The sequence below is a fragment of the Paroedura picta genome, chromosome 8, assembly GCF_049243985.1.
Source record: "Paroedura picta isolate Pp20150507F chromosome 8, Ppicta_v3.0, whole genome shotgun sequence".
Classification (NCBI taxonomy): Eukaryota; Metazoa; Chordata; class Lepidosauria; order Squamata; family Gekkonidae; genus Paroedura; species Paroedura picta.
Genome location: NC_135376.1, coordinates 41232236 through 41248808, shown reverse-complemented (window position 1 = coordinate 41248808; position 16573 = coordinate 41232236). Strand labels below are relative to the sequence as shown.

At 40.7% G+C, this 16573-nt stretch overlaps 1 protein-coding gene across 1 annotated transcript in view; it reads left to right on the top strand.

The window, feature by feature from the left end:
- Positions 1-15646, top strand: part of WDR33 (WD repeat domain 33) — a 64647-nt gene extending 49001 nt beyond the window's left edge. The window contains exons 12-23 of the mRNA XM_077349331.1: positions 285-395; positions 970-1064; positions 1979-2065; positions 2545-2684; positions 2861-3013; positions 3826-4818; positions 6556-6658; positions 7972-8440; positions 9806-9972; positions 10094-10174; positions 11041-11229; positions 14990-15646. Of these exons, the coding sequence (XP_077205446.1) occupies positions 285-395; positions 970-1064; positions 1979-2065; positions 2545-2684; positions 2861-3013; positions 3826-4818; positions 6556-6658; positions 7972-8440; positions 9806-9972; positions 10094-10174; positions 11041-11229; positions 14990-15219 (2818 nt within the window). The 3' untranslated portion in view covers positions 15220-15646. The remainder of the gene's footprint in view (positions 1-284; positions 396-969; positions 1065-1978; positions 2066-2544; positions 2685-2860; positions 3014-3825; positions 4819-6555; positions 6659-7971; positions 8441-9805; positions 9973-10093; positions 10175-11040; positions 11230-14989) is intronic.
- The last annotated feature ends 927 nt before the right edge of the window (positions 15647-16573 follow it).

The window sequence follows — 16573 nt, the reverse complement described above, 5'->3', positions numbered from 1 at the left end:
TACATCAATTAGGGTTTTTCTTGAAAATAAAATGGAAATAAAAGGCATCTTTTTGCATTGACACGCATGAAAATAACATTTATTAGGTGTTGTGTGTCACTGTCCAACAGCCTTCTGGAAAGATAAACACTCCTATGTAATTTCCCCCCTAAGTTTATACTATTTATAATACCAGAACTGCATCCACATTACAGAAAGTAACTTCCGCTGAGAAAAATTGAAAACTAGTGTAACCAAAAACATAATGGTCCATCTGTTTAATTACTGTTTTTAATATATTTCAGGGTGGAAAAGGAAGTGGGAGGTATGGAAATGGCACATGAAGGAATGATCTGGAGTCTAGCTTGGCATCCTTTAGGACACATTCTGTGCTCGGGATCAAATGATCACACCAGGTATTTCCTTTAAATATACCGTTTTGAATGTTTTGGCCCAAATAGTATTTTACTTTTATTTAGCAGCTCTAAATCTGTTTCACTGGTGTTCTCCTCAGGATTCATGTGCATGCACCCATTTAAATCCTTTCTGTAGGAAGGTTCACGAGATGAAGTCAAAACAATTCTTTCATGGTACAAAAGACCTCAACTTTGTCTGCAAGTGAACTGGTTTTGCCACTTTCATGATTGATTGGGGAGGGTTTGTGACCCCTTGTTACTGTTGAAAATCATGACACAAATTTTACATCCTCTTGTCCTGGGTAATGATAACTTTCCATTCCTTCCTTTGGTGGAGAACAAATTGCCCTTTTCTGCTGTAAAACAGCTTAAAATTTAGGCCACCTGGTCATTTTATTGAGTGGCCTAATGTGTTCTACACAGAATCCTACTGAATTATACTCAATGGGGCTTACTCTATGGAAGTGGGAGTTACTTATCCTTTATGTAACGTTAGAAGGTGACAAACTCTGAGACATAAAAGTTCAGCCTACAAATCAACAAAAGATACTATCTATTAGTTTTATTTTGACAGCAAATTCTGGACCCGCAATCGTCCTGGAGATAAAATGCGAGATCGTTACAACTTAAACCTGCTTCCAGGAATGTCAGAGGATGGCGTGGAATATGGTATATATACAAGATTCATTAAAATCATGAAAGATTGTTTAAATTAATAATAGATTGAGTGGACAAATCAAGCAGGTAGTTATTTGAGAGTGCCTGTGTGTAGACTTCTTAACAATGTGGTGGTGTTTACTGTTTGTGTTTTTAGTTCAGTTCTTAAGTCTAGTTAAATGTAATATATTCCATGGTTGTGCTTCCTTAACTTCAATTAACTATTGTAACCTTTATCTAGAATCTTTAACCTCATTGAAGAAGACAGATAAAAGCCTCCCCTTGGGGGTATTACTAGATCCTTGTCTGTTCACCTCAAAGTGAGTGTAACACCTTCCAAAACAGACTGACTCCTAATGATGTCAGAAGGGTACCATAGTGGATGGTGCCAAAAACCACCAAGAGGTCCATTGAGTATCAGGAGTCTCACACTCTCTCTGTGTCTGTTCCAGGGACTTGTCAGTCAGTACCGTAATACAGTTTCAGATCCTAAACAAACCTGGAAACAAATTGATCCATTTCATCCATAAACTGGGAATTATATAGCTATCACATGGTCCAACTGCTTGTGACAGCACTTTGTCTTTGAAATATCTGGTGATTTCCCCCCCCCCTATATATTTGTCCTAAGCCTCCCCCTACCCCCCGGTTTTGCTGCTATTCATTTTTATGCTTTTAATTTTTTTTTACATATTAAAATTCTTAACATAATTAAAACTAAGGTAAAAGCCCACCTTTGCCCCCTGAACTGAGTGAGAGGAACAGAAACTCTCTTAATGTGCTTTTATCTTTGGTGTTTGTCAGCTACTTTGGAAACTTCAATTTGGAATTATATAGGGTATAAAATTTTAAGTGAAAATGTTAAATTAAAGCTGTCTAAGAAATGTAGACTATTTAGTAATCATCGGTGTATTTTCCATTTCCAGATGACCTAGAACCTAATAGTCTTGCAGTGATTCCAGGGATGGGAATACCTGAGCAACTGAAGCTAGCCATGGAACAAGAGCAAATGGGTAAGAAAGAAATTTATATTTAGAAGTTCATCTTCATGTACTACAAAAACATTGGATGCATATGTCCTATATCTTTTTGTTTTGAGGTAATTTTTAGCTGAAAAACTTAACCTTTTAACAAAAATCAGTGGATTGAAGACATTTGCTATCAATATTTGAACACATGGCATATAGATGGCAATTGCATATGAACTTATTTTTAGGTATTTGAAAACTTATGTGTAGCTCCATCACCACTGTTGTTATATTTTTGTCTTGTCTTCCCCCTTTTTTCTTTTTAAACATTTTATTTAGTTGTTGAAGTTTAAGCTATTTCCCCCTTGTTTTTTTCTGTTTTTTGAAATAAATTGTCAAAATTGCGACCTTTCTTTACAATGTTCTTCTCTAACATGAAGTGAGAATAGAATTGTGTAGAGGTTTAACTTTTGGCAATATAATTTGTTCACTACATTCAATGATATGAATTATTGTTGTTGAAGGGAAAGATGAGGCAAATGAAATTGAGATGACTATCCCAGGATTGGACTGGGGAATGGAAGAGGTGATGCAAAAGGACCAAAAGAAAGTACCACAAAAGAAAGTTCCCTATGCAAAGCCAATCCCAGCACAGTTTCAGCAGGTTAGTAGTTATATGTAATGGGTCTAGACGATAAAATCATCTGTGTTCTGATAGAGTAGGATCCAAACATGTTTTGTAAGAGGAAGGACTCCTTCCTTGAGTGGAAATCTATCTTTGTACTCATCCCAGTGTATTTTGTCGTCAATACTTAGATCTTATGCTTTTATTATCTTCAGGCATGGATGCAAAATAAAGTTCCCATCCCTACACCTGCTGAGCCATTGAATGACCGAAAGGAGGATCTTAAACTAGAGGAGAAAAAGAAGTCACAGGCAGAGATTGAGCAGGAAATGGCAGCTCTTCAGTATACTAACCCACAGCTTCTCGAGGTATGTAACAGGGCCAGCATCAGCATACTCTCTTATGAGGACAGTTGCTGATCCTGGGCTTCCAGCAGGACTCACTGCTGGACTCCACACACTCGGCATTGCACAGGACTTTCAGTGGAAAGTTTGCAGTTCATAGGTGCATTAAGAACTCTTTAGATGAAGAGTTACAGGTTTGGTGCCATTATAGATGTTTTCTAAATGTAGTCATTTTTGGTGAATAAATTATGCCACAAAACATTGTGGAAAAGATTTATCTTCTTCTGACAAATATCTAATTGACAGATGAAGTCATGATATGGTAAAAGTTCTTGATAGAGAATTGCATCACTACCTAGCCACATTTTTCAGTTGAACTCTGTAGATAAAGCTGTAATCTGAATTCAGAGCCTGTATACTTCAATTTCCAAAAGTTCCTAAGCAGTATATATGCTTGAATCATTATTAGTCAGAGGCCCACAAGGAAGAGCATAGGAACAGGGACAGTTTGGAAATTCCCTTATATAGTCGTCAGTCTTCTTCGCCAGAACTCTATTAGGCCATTGTCCCTGTCTTCCTGGGTTTGTTTTGTTTTTTACTTGACTGTAAACTACTGTCAGCATTATTTGCCTCTTGAGGAATGTTGAAGGTTTTTTTTTTAATTTATGTTTTGTCTTTTAATACACATACATATGTTTCTGCATATTTGAGGAATTCCTTGAATATTTACAAACTTCTTTGTCTCAGATGGGGCAGGGGGTGGAGCTGCTTTCATTTATTAGCATTAGGCATCTATTTTACTATTAAAGCTAGGTGTTTGATTTTTTTTTTTGCAGCAACTGAAGATTGAGAGGCTTGCACAAAAACAAGCTGAGCAAGGTCAACCACAGCCTCCTGCAGGAGGACCTATTCATGGACCCCAGCATTTCCCAGGTCAAGGTCCAATGTCTCAGGTGCCTCAAGGCTTTCAGCAGGCCCATCCACCTCAGCAGATGCCAATGAATATGCCTCAAATGGGACCACCAGGGCCACAGGGACAATTCAGACCTCCAGGACCTCAAGGACAAATGGGGCCACAAGGTCCTCCTTTGCATCAAGGAGGTAGTGGCCCACAAGGGTTTGGGCCACAAGGACCTCCGCAAGGACTACCAAGGCCCCAAGAACTTCATGGACATCAAGGAATGCAGAGACATCCTGGTCCCCATGGGCCAGTGGGACCTCCAGGACCACCTGGTCCACAGAATAGTTCTGGACCTCAAGGACACTTAGGTCCACAAGGCCCACCTGGTCCTCAGAGCCATATAGGACAACAAGGCCCACCTGGGCCACAAGGCCACTTAGGTCCTCAAGGACCACCTGCTGGTCAAGGACCACCTGGCCCAAGAGGAATGCAAGGACCTCATGGAGTTCAAGGGATGCAAGGTCCTGTATCTCAAGGGCCCTTGATGGGACTTAATCCTAGAGGCATGCAAGGACCTCCAGGGCCACGAGAGAACCAAGGACCTGGTCCCCAAGGAATGATGATGAGTCATCCATCACAAGAAATTAGAGGACCTCATGGTTTACTGGGGCATGGTCCACAGGAGATGAGGGGTCCCCCACCTCAGGGTTCAATGATGGGGCCTCCTCAAGAATTGCGTGGGCCACCAGGTACACAAGGACAGCAGGGACCTCCACAAGGCACTATGGTAGGACCTCAAGCAAACATGCCAGGACCTCAGGGTCAGCAGAATCCTTCAAGGGGACCACATCCTTCCCAGGGCCCTCCACCTTTCCCTCAACAGAAAACACCTTTGCTTGGTGATGGTCCTCGGGCCCCATTCAATCAGGTATGATTAGTAAAGATGGTTCTTTATGATACATTGTCAGCGGGACAATAATATCTTTTTAAAATATATGATGATTATTAAAATGTATAAGCACAAAATTCCAGTACAATAATTCCAGTGCAAGGTAAATTAGATGAAGTTTGGATTACACAGTATATTGTTCATTATGGAATATGGTAGTATGATTTATAATTACTAAAATGAAGCTCAAGTAGAAATGAATATAATACAGCAACTGAGCATCTAAGATTGCAAGACTATTTGTAAAGTTTATTTTTCTGGGAGTCCTAATTAACAGCCACATTCCAGAGTGCCATGAAGCAACCTCCAGTCAGCTAGACTTGTGACCTTTTTTTATTTCCAAGTGGATCACCTCTCCAACATCATTACACAAACTACTTTTTAAAGTCTAGAACATTTGAAAAGCAGTTTTTGATGGGAGGACTTGAAGATTTATTGATTGATTGATTTGATTTTTATACCGCCCACCCCACTAGACTGGCTCATCCCTTGTGCTCACCTGAAGCAATATTGAGATCATAGCCCATGTGGCTCAAAGATGGCTTATGTATTGTTAAATTTTACTGTAACCAGATTTGTATAGTTGTACAACATAATATTTTCATATTTGATTTCATTCTGAAGTCATATCTTTATCTAAACACATTACTGCAGAATACACTAAAACTGAATTATAATTGTGTTATATTAGAGAACATTTGTTTTATGAATAGTGAGATGTTTGTTGAGAGCTGATGGAATGAGAAGTGAAAACAGAAGTAGCCAGTAGGGGAATCTGTAGAGAAATAACAGATAAGAGTGTTCCAGGCTGTAGCTCTGCCCACATTATGTTGTGATGGTGTGTGGCATGGACTGCAGCAGGACTTGTGAATGCTTCCTCGTGCAGGTTCACACCTCTTGCAAGGTGTTGTAATGCATTTCTTTGTCTAACCCTTAGTAAAGTGGGGTGCCTGTTACTATGAGTGAATGAGATTAGCAAACTTATTGTGAGTCCCTGGTTTTTTTTTTTGAGGAAGACTGAATTCTTTCAAGACTATGTGATTTCTTTGTCAGTCCAAGCTCTGTGGCATTGCTAGGGAGGAGGGGAGAATTACAAAATGCTCTAGGATTCTCTAGATTTTCCATTTATGAGTGTGCATAGAATAACCAAATGCAGGGAAGAAAAGGGTTTCACTGCTTTTCCAAAAGTCAGGAACCTCAGATTCTCTGTATGGCTACTCATGTCCTGTCTGTTCTGAGAGCCACCCTAGGATCTTGCTTTGGAATAGGATCTTTTGGAACAGGATATAGTCTACTCTTCTCCTCCTAGATGAGAAAGATCAGTTGAACTTAATGTCCCTTCAGCCTTAACAGGTAGGTTAGCAACCAGACTCAAGAGAAGATGAGGATATATACTTGAGGGTGAGGGGCAAGGGTGAGGGACCTGTGGTTTCATGCAAGAATATGCTACAATAAGCCCTGCTTAGGCTTTCCTGGATTATTCAGTTCATTTTTTAACTATGGACATCCTTTTCCATGGTAGTTCTATCCTAGTCTGTTATTTCTAGATAAATTTATCTCAAAAATTGGAAGTTAGCTAAACTCTGGAAGGGGATGTTAAAATTGTTTGGCCATGCTTCACAGAGATTCAGTGTATCCTCCTTGCTCTAAGAAATATTTTTCATGGTAAGCCATACTTTCTATTTCATTAACACCTTTTTTATATTTAACTTGCAGGAAGGACAGAATCCAGGTCCACCTCCATTGATACCAGGTTTGGGACAGCATGGAGGGCCTGGCCGTCATGGCCCCCATAACCAAGGACCTGGTCCTAATAAAGGTAATTAAACATACTGTTCACTTTGAATGAAAAGCTCCATGTGATTACCAGAATAACAATAGTAAATTAAACAATGTTTAACAAACAAAAGTGCAAAATAGTGTATTAGCAAAGTGAAAAAACATCAATACTACAAATGACTTGCATCACAATAGCCAAGTTAACCATTCTGCTACAAAGCCTGGAAGGAACCGTTTCTCGATGGCAGAAAACAATCTTGGATTTGTAGGATGCCAGAAATGTGATGGCAGACCTCCCAGGTTTGATTTGTCCGTTTCAAGCTCTCTTAATGTCCAGATATTTAATGAGTCAGTCTTCATTCTTTTAAAACACAAGGGCAGATAAAGACACAAGTATATTTCAACGGTAAATGCTAAACACACCTCTGCTAGCAATTTAGACAAACAATAGCAAAAAACAGCAGTGACATAAAACAGCTGCTAGTATTCTGGTGAGGTTAAAATTGAAGGTTAAAATTGTGATCAGAATCAAACCGGTAACTAATTCAGCACTTTCAGTAGTAGAGTTGCATATTTTTATTTTATTATTATTTATTTGATTTGTACAACTGCTGCTCTCGGAGAACTGGCTTGCGGCGGTTTACAATATTTCAGATACAAATCAGTACATTAAAGCCATCAAAATTCCCCTTAAAAAAAACCCTAAACAATAACTCTCTCACAGTGATGGTGATATAATAACAACAACTTTTCCCCGCACAGGCCCATTATTACAAGTAAGTGGCTCTTATCAGCAGTCTGGCATATAAATTCTGAGCCAGCTGTAGTTTCACAAATCATCTTCAAGCACATCCTATCATCTTCAAGGGTGTTTCCAGATATTCTTTGGAAGTTATCATGGCATGTTGAGTGATAGTGGCAAAATACCAATCTGGTAAACTGGTAAAAGCACCCCTAGCTTGCAGTTAATTTTGCAGACATCAAATGGCTGGCATACATTGGTTGGCATAAATTTCTGATTTGAATAACATTTATGATTTGAGTAAAAAATTGATTCTGCTAAAGCAACAGGAAGGCAAGTAATATGTACAAGGTCCAAGTTGAACAGTATAGTAAAAGAATAAAGTCTCTTTTTAAAATAAACTTTGTTCTAATGGATTGTTGCAATGGAATGAGTATAAAAATCTATCACGGAAGTAACGGGACTGAAAACTCAAATGATTGCCTAAGTGGTAATAAACTACACTGTGGGAAATAGCTAACTTTCAATCCTTACAGAAAAGTAGAACTCTCTAAGACAATTAATTTTAAAGATTTTGTTACTAAGAGAAATTTGTGTATGTATTTGTCAAGGTGATTCTCGTGGTCCACCAAACCATCATATGGGCCCTCACTCAGAAAGAAGGCATGATCAAAACAGTGGTGGTCCTGATCATGGCCCTGAAAGGGGTCCCTTTCGAGGTGGCCAAGACTGGGGTGATAGTAGAGACAGTAGAGGCATGCAAGACAGACGAGGACCTCATCCAGATTTCCATGATGACTTTGACCGACCAGATGAATTTCGTGATGACTTCCATCCAGACAAGCGGTTTGGCCACCGTTTGCGTGAATTTGAGGGACGGGGAGGCCCGTCCCAAGAAGAGAAATGGAGACGCAGTGGTCCAGGTCCTCCTTTCCCCCCTGACCACAGAGAATTTAATGAAGGAGATGGACGGGGCCCAAATCGTGGACCTTCTGGACCTTGGGATGGACGGAGACCTTCAGATGAGCGATTTCCTCATGATTCTGAAGATGCACGATACCGGGGAAGAAGAGATGAAAGGTAAGACTAGTTTTCACTAATTGAAAATTAAGTAAGACATATCTCTCGTGGTACATCTATAACAACTGTAATTGATTGTCTATATTTATGGAAAAAATTATTTACAAGTTACTGAATGACCCATTATTAAAAAATAGTTTCGAAAAACACACTGTACCGACAACAGTTCAGTTCTCTGAGGATATCAAAAGAATAGGAAAACTCAGAATTAAAGGAACTGCAGATTTGGTGTATCAAAGGTGCTATGAAGTTGTACCTCAGTTCTGACAACCCTATAGAAATTTTAAAGCAAGAGACAGAGGTGGTTTGCCATTGTCTTCCTCTGCATAGTGACCCTGGGATTCCTTGATGGTCTCCCATCCAGTTATTAACCAGGAGCAGCCCTGCTCAGCTTCCAAGATCCGATGAGATCAAGGTAACCTGGGCCATCTAGGTCAGGGCAAGAATGTTCAGGGTAAACTGGAAAACCTCTTAGAGAATACATTCAAACAGCTAATGAATAGGGGTCTTGTTTTCTTAATAAAGCACACAGAGTGAAATACGTGACATTTATTGAATTGCTTTAGAATTGTTACAATTTATCCAGCCCGTTTGAATTTTAAATGTGGATTCTCCATGTGTGCATATGCACCTGCAAGAGAAACCGAGAGATGTAATGCTACAGCTTTCTGTCCCTTTCTCCCATTGTATTTTTCTTTCTGTTGTGCATGTTAATAGTCATGCCTGTCTGTCTGTCTATTTATTTGCCACCACTCCCTTTAAGAAGTACTCAAGGTGGTTTACAACTCATGAAATGTTAGTTAAAGTAGCTAATAATATGATTAAATTGCTGCTTGGATTAGTATAAAACTTTTTGCTGATAAATGCTGAGTCAGTAATAAGTGGCAAATCTTATGAGGAATCAGTATGCTCAATTAAATGATACTGCATTATGTCTGTTCATTAATAACCTCTTCAGTACATTTTGATTCTTGTAGAATGCTCTGTGTCTGTGCACAACACTTCCTTCAACTGCTACTGTAACAATTTCTTGGGCTGTATTGAAACCCCCCCCCCCCCCCAAATTTCAGATACCTATACTGGTGTGGTATTCAGATCCACGATTTTAAGGAAAATCTAATCTTTTTTTCAAGTTCAATAAACCCGAAAAGAAAAAATGGGAGGGGGGGCGGAATTGCACACCATAAGCTATGCAGTTTGCTCCCTGTGGGCAGAGCTGATCCTGAGCTGACTTCTCATGCCAGAGCTGCAAGAAGAGCCAGTCCCAGTTGAGGTGACATGGAGATTTCAGATCCTGCCACCCCTACTGACCCTGAACTGTTCTGTATAACACTATATAATTTGTACCTTTTTTCTTTGGTGCAGTTTCAGGAGAGGTACACCCTCAAGACACGAGGGCCGTGGACCCAGGGGGAGGGACAATTATCCCGGTCCTGATGACTTTGTGCCAGAAGATAATTTTGACTCATCAGAGGAGAACACAAGAGGAAGAGATCATGGTGTCCGGGCACGAGGTCGGGGCACTCCAAGAGGTAAGGCAACGTTGTTTCTTGGTAGAGATGTAAAATCTCATGTCCAGCTGGGAACTGGAATTTCTGTTGCAGTACCTGAGTTATTTACACATCTTCATATTCGATATCTGTTGTTATGCAGGAGGTCGAAAAGGACTGCTTCCTACGCCAGATGAGTTTCCACACTTTGAAGGAACTCGAATGGATGGAAATCGAGACCCAGGTGAAATTTGATTAATTTATACAGTGGTCATTCTCAGATGTCTCATCTCGATCATTCTCTTCTATTTGTATCATTGTAGCAGCTTTCACTGTTCAATTTGCCTATCTGAATACACTAGATGCCTTGGTGACCATAACTGGGCAGAAATGCAGGATATCAAAGCTGTAATGGAATAAATCTAATAATTTAACTAGATTTTTATTTTAGGATTTTTCTATTATCTTTTTTTAAAGGTAGCAGTATAGATTATTATAGCCTGTGCCTCCCTTCTTTCATGCTGTTTTTGTTACTATCATATATATGAAACTATAGATCCTAAACCTGGCTTGCTTTTTCTGTCGTAGTCCAGCACTAGACCATCTGTGTTAGATCCCTCCAAGAAGCTTCTCCAACATCCCTTCCAAGACACTCTCAGCCCTTGTTACTGCATCCACTTCCCTGCACCATGAGTCTGCCAGCTATTTCATCCCACCTTTCTGAGAAATTGTGAGCCCTCTGCAATCTGCAATGTTTTACTCACCTTCATCCCAATCTTGCCCAAATATCGGTAGTTTGGTTTTCCACTGCATGGTGTTTTAATTCTCCCCTAGAAAAACATGCTCACATTCTTAATCTCCTTCCAAGATCTAGAACTTAGTGACCTTACTGCAAGGGCTGTTGTTCTTTTTCCTGTCCCTTAAGAGAGATGCCCACAGTCTGTATGCCTTTCATCTCTGATGCTATTTGATAAAGGCAGCCTCCCTTGAACAGGAGGTGAGGAAAATTTGGAACAGTGTACACTCTGAAATTTTATTTTCTCTCAAAGGATTCTGTCTGTCTAATATTGTAATACACTAGTAAATCTTTGTGTATCGCAACATTTTCAGGCCCACGCCAGGATCACCCTCCTCATGATGGTCACTCTCCTGCAAGTCGAGAACGTTCTTCTTCAATCCAGGGGATGGACATGGCCTCATTGCCACCTCGCAAGCGTCCTTGGCATGATGGACCAGGAACCTCTGATCATCGAGATATGGACCATATCCAAGGAGGGCCTCCAGAGGAGAGAGGAAAGGGTAAGAATCATTCCTTCAAAAGCTAGACAATTGCCTTCAAAAATAGCCTTTGAATAATAAAGGGAAAAGATTTCAACAATATTAATATTTATTATCTATATAAAGCACCAACACTAGGTATTTAGTGGTGAAAGTGTCAGACTAAGAGTTGGGAGACTTGGGTTCAAATCCCATCTCAGACATGGAACTCACTGTGGGTAACCTTGAGTCAGTCACTCTCTCAGCGTTACCTGCCATGGAGGATTGTTGGTAGAATAAAATGGAGGAGAGGAGAATGATGTGTGCCACCCAGAGTTCTTTAAAGATAAGCTGGGATAAAAATATATTAAATAAATTTATTTAAAGACTTGTTCTGAGTGCAGCTTAGTTTTTACCACGCATACCTGAAGAATAATTGAATGTGGTTACTAATTTCCCCCGCAAATTTTTCTCATTTTGCATCAGAGAACCTGCAAGTAACAGCAAATACTTTGTTTATTGAAATGCTCATGAAATCACACCAAAGGCCATCCATTCTTATTCCCATAGCTGGCCTTGGTAATTAGCTACTGTTTGTGGGCAACCACTAACCCCATGTGGGAAACATTTTGTAAAATATCTCACATTTGTAGGCAATAATAAGAAGAAGATGAGGCATTATTTACACTACTGCCCATTATATGAGCAGCTGGGAGAGATGTACACATGACTCTTAATAAATGGTAGAGAGCAGCCAGATTTATGAGTGCTGGTAGTGCACAAAGGGCTCTTTGCGAGTGATTATAGTCAAACCTCAACTCTCAGAATTGCCATGCTCTAAATTACAATTGTAAACAGTTGCTTTTCTGCAAGAGGGGACCCCCCCCCCCCCGCCGCCGCCTCAGGATACTGCTGGCTTCCATTTCTCAGTGATCCTCCTGTGACATGTTGCTGTAAAATATCTGGCAAACAGAGAACTGATAGCTGCAGAATTGGATATGGTTGCTCTGATGGCTCCCTTGGTGGAATCTTGTTTGTTTATTCTATCAAAACACATTCTTTTGAATGTTCAGCCAATATCAGGTTCAGTTGCCAACAATGCTTCTGTTCTCTTGATCATGTTTCTGCGTTCAAATATTAAGAAGATTTCCTCACCATATAGTAAGTTTGCACTGGTCACCTAGAGCAAATAAAAATTATGTTCAGGCAGCCAAGTGTGAGAGTCCTATGTGCAGCGTCTCATTGGATGCTCTTCCTTGAAGGGGGAAAAAATATTCTAGCAGGCATTCCCCAGCAGAGCTCTGCTTAAGGTCACTGTGTTCTGAGTGCAGACTATGGCACTGTTTATTTCCCTTACTTCTTGCTGGGCTGTCACTGCTACTAGGAGAAAAAAGAATATTCCCATGTACTTCCTCCAGTTGAGAGCTGTCTTAAATGGAGTCCCATTCTAACACAATGTATTGACTGGAGAAACGTAATTCCTTGTTTTGTCCCTCAGAAAAGAAGAGAAAGCAAGGCCCAATAATTCTTAGTAATATAGGAAGTATAATTCTAGTAAAATGATTTACCGCTGTGTTTCATTCTATTTCTCTTTGCGTGGTGGGTTAGGAACAGGTCAGGAGTTCCATCAGTGCTCTGTATTTACCCAACTGACCAGTACAGGCTGACTGCTTTTGCCTTCTCTCCTTGTGCAAAAGAGAATGCAAGCTCATACTCAGCTTCCAGTATAATGATACGGGAAGGCTGAGGCTGATATTAAATCATAATAGATAACCAGCTGTCCCCTGCAAAATAGTAGTATATTACATTGGGCCCTTCTCTGAGTGACTTCAGACAACTCACGCTGACTGAAGTGGACAGGATGCTAACAGCAGCGAAGCCAACCACATGCCTGCTAGACCCCTGCCCATCGTGGCTCCTAAAAACACCTGATAGAATAAGGGGCCCCCTCTGGGAGATAACCTATCTCTCACAACGGGAAGATTCCCAGAGGGGCTGAAAGAAGCAGTGCTATGCCCACTACTGAAAAAAAAACATCTTTAGATCTGCAAGAGGTTGACAACTACCGACCCATCTCACACCTAGCGTTTCTCAGGAAGATTCTAGAAAGGGCTGTTGCAGATCAATTATCAGCATTCCTGGAAGACGTTTCAGTCCTAGACCCATCTCAGTCATGTGTCCAGCTGGGCCGTGGGGTGGAGACAGCTTTAGTCGCCCTTATGGACAACCTCTGTTACCAGTTGGAATGAGGCGGGTTGGCGTTGCTGATATTACTAGACCTCTCAGCAGCGTTTAACACAGTTGACCACAAGCTTTTAGCTCACTGCCTCGCCGACACTGGAATACGGGGGACAGCCCTTCAATGGCTGATATCCTTCCTCCGGAGTTATGGACAGAGGGTTGCAATAGGAGAGAGAACATCAAACTGCCAACAGCTTGCTTGTGGAGTCCCACAGGGAGAGGTCCTCTCTCCTATTTTATTCAACATCTTCATGCACCCTCTTGCACAACTGGTACAGCTGGGTTTTATTTATTTATTTATTGTATTGATATACCACCCTCCCTGAAGGCTCAATATGCAGATGACACCCAGCTCTTCCTCCTGATGGATGGCCACCCTGACTTTCCCCCAGAAGTATTAGCCAGCTGCCTGGAAGCAGTGATGAGATGGCTCACACAGAGTCACTTGAAGCTCAATCCTTCAAAGATGGAGGTCCTGTGGCTGGGTAGGAAGGGTCCATGTGAGGAAGCACGTCTGCCCACCCTGGATGGTGTGCAGCTCTCAGCAGCTCACTCTGCCAGGAACCTCACAATGGAATCCCAGGTCATAAAGGTAGCCACAGTGATTCATGTGATTGTCACCTCTAGACTGGACTTCTACAACTCACTCTACGCAGACCTGCCCCTAGCCTTGATCCGGAAACCACAGCTGGTCCAAAATGCAGCAGCTATAGTCCTCACAGTAACACCATGGAGGTTCCACATTTGGCCCATCCCCCATCATCTACAGTGGCTTCCAGTTGAATTCTGGATCAGGCTAAATGTTCTGGTAATTACCTTTAAGGCCATACAAAGGCAGGGCACAGTCTATCTGAGGGACCACATTTCTGTCTATGCCCCTCAAAAAGCTTTACACTCTGCCACTGCCAACTGGATAATGATCTCTGTCCCTAAAGAAGCCCGCTTGGCCTCAACCAGGGCTAGAGCTTTCTCATTCCTGGCCCTCACCTTGTAGAATATGTTCCCAGAGGAGATCAGGGCCCTGATGGAGCTAAAACAGTTCCACAGGGTCTGCAAAAGGGAGCTCTTCTGCCAGACATTTGGTTGTGGCTTACTATAATCAGCAACATCTACAGGGCCCCTGCACCCTCCCTCCCAGGAATCCATACACTCATTCTGAACCTTGGACCTGTTTGTTATAGACTGTTACCCTCTATTGTACTTGATAACGTTAATGTCATTATTGCAATTCATTCATATGTTATGTAGAAACTAATTTCCATGTATTGTTTACATTCCATGTAAATCGCCTTGAGCCTCAGGGGAGCGCAGTATATAAATATATAAATAAATAGCTGTACCTTACCACAGTGAGAGGACCTAACTTTGAATAGCCAGTTTTGCTTCTCTAAACAGTTGGATTTGACCAATCATTTTACTTTTTCTATACTGATTGATTTCACAAGAGTTTTTATTTGCCATAGTGGGGACATTGCATCAACACTATATTATGTATATGTCACAATTTAAAAAAAACTGTGCAAATTAGAAGAAAGTGTAATGCTCTCTGTTCTTATTCTAGGGCGTGGGAAATCGGGACCTTCACAGAGAATGTTAAAATCTGGGAGATCCAGTTCTTTAGATGGAGAGCACCATGATGGATATCACAGAGAAGAATCTTTTGGCGGACCCCCAGGAGGCAATAACCCTTCGAGAGGAGGGAGGAGCGGAAGTAACTGGGGAAGAGGAAGCAGTATGAACTCGAGCCAGTCAAGGCGAGGAGCTTCTAGAGGTGGCGGAAGGGGTCGATAGAAGAGGTTACGACTGGGCAAGATCCAGTCTTTCAAGGACAGTATTTAAATACATCTGTTGCAGAATCATTGAGAAAGTAATTCTGCAATCCCACACACCTGGACTCTAAATGGAGATAAATGAATGTGCATTAGTTCCTAAAAAGGTCTTTTCAAAGATTAAATGCCACCTAGTAATGCTATCACAACTGGCTTTATTTCATTCTCCTTTCCATCCTAACCCAACTCTTCCATACTTCCTGCATTGATTTTTGAAGATAAAAGCTGGAATTTTTTTAGTGTTGTGAGACATGGAGCACCTCCACAGATTTCAGTTCATGTCCAGAACTTGTTTCTATATGTACAGTTGTCAGGAAAAAGTTAAGTTGTTTTTGTATGAATACAGAATGCAATTTGTCCAAAACTTAACAAATGAATTGAGTGTGTGATTTTTGTTTGTACTTCTTCATATCTCACTAGAGAAAGCATCTTTCTTCTAGAATGTCCATATTGTAATATATGGTATACGTTAAGCCCCAGAACTGTTAGTTCTGTTTAGATACAGAATCATTTCAGCCACAGAGATTCTGTTCATATTTGGAAAGATTATGCAGATTTCCCCCATCTGTAGTTAAGGGAGCTCCGTTCCCTTAGAAGTGTAAGCCAGAGATTGCACACACTGATTCCCTCAGCATGTAAGCTCATCCATTGTCTGAGTTTACAAAAAGCAGTTAATATATCCACTTGTACCCATCAGCTCCACATACTAGTTATGACCTCATGTTCAACAAGGAGACCGTGATCATATGCTGCCTCCCCTCTGCCAAGGATGGCTTACGTGCCACAAAAGCAATGAAAGATCTACATTAAACCATTAAAATATGACTAAGCCTTAATGAAGACTGTTAGCAGCCAGTTTTTAATTTAGAGATGCAACCTGTAGTCTTCTAGATTGAATGGCTGCAAAAAGATTCTAATACTTTGGTTTATGAAAAGTAGTAATTTAACCAGCCATTCCAAACAGATATTATATTGTTGTTCATGCAGTAAAACGTCAGGCTCCACTGTCAAGAAAGTAGTGTAGCTACATTCTGGTACATTCTTAATATTTATCCAGCAGAAAAGAATTTAAGACTTTTCCCATAAGGACAGTAGTTCCATCCCCTTGCAGTGTTTGTCTGTTTATTACCTTTTATTTTTGCAATAAAATGTTCTCAGATGAGGTGTTAGTCATCCACCATTCTAACCTTGAGACAGTTGGACTTTTCTCATCAGCCTGTTGTGCAACTCAGTCCTTTGGATGTTAGTTTGAAGCTAATTCCCAAGTAAGTATGCATAGGATTGTGGCCTAATTACTTACAGATTATTTCTGTGAC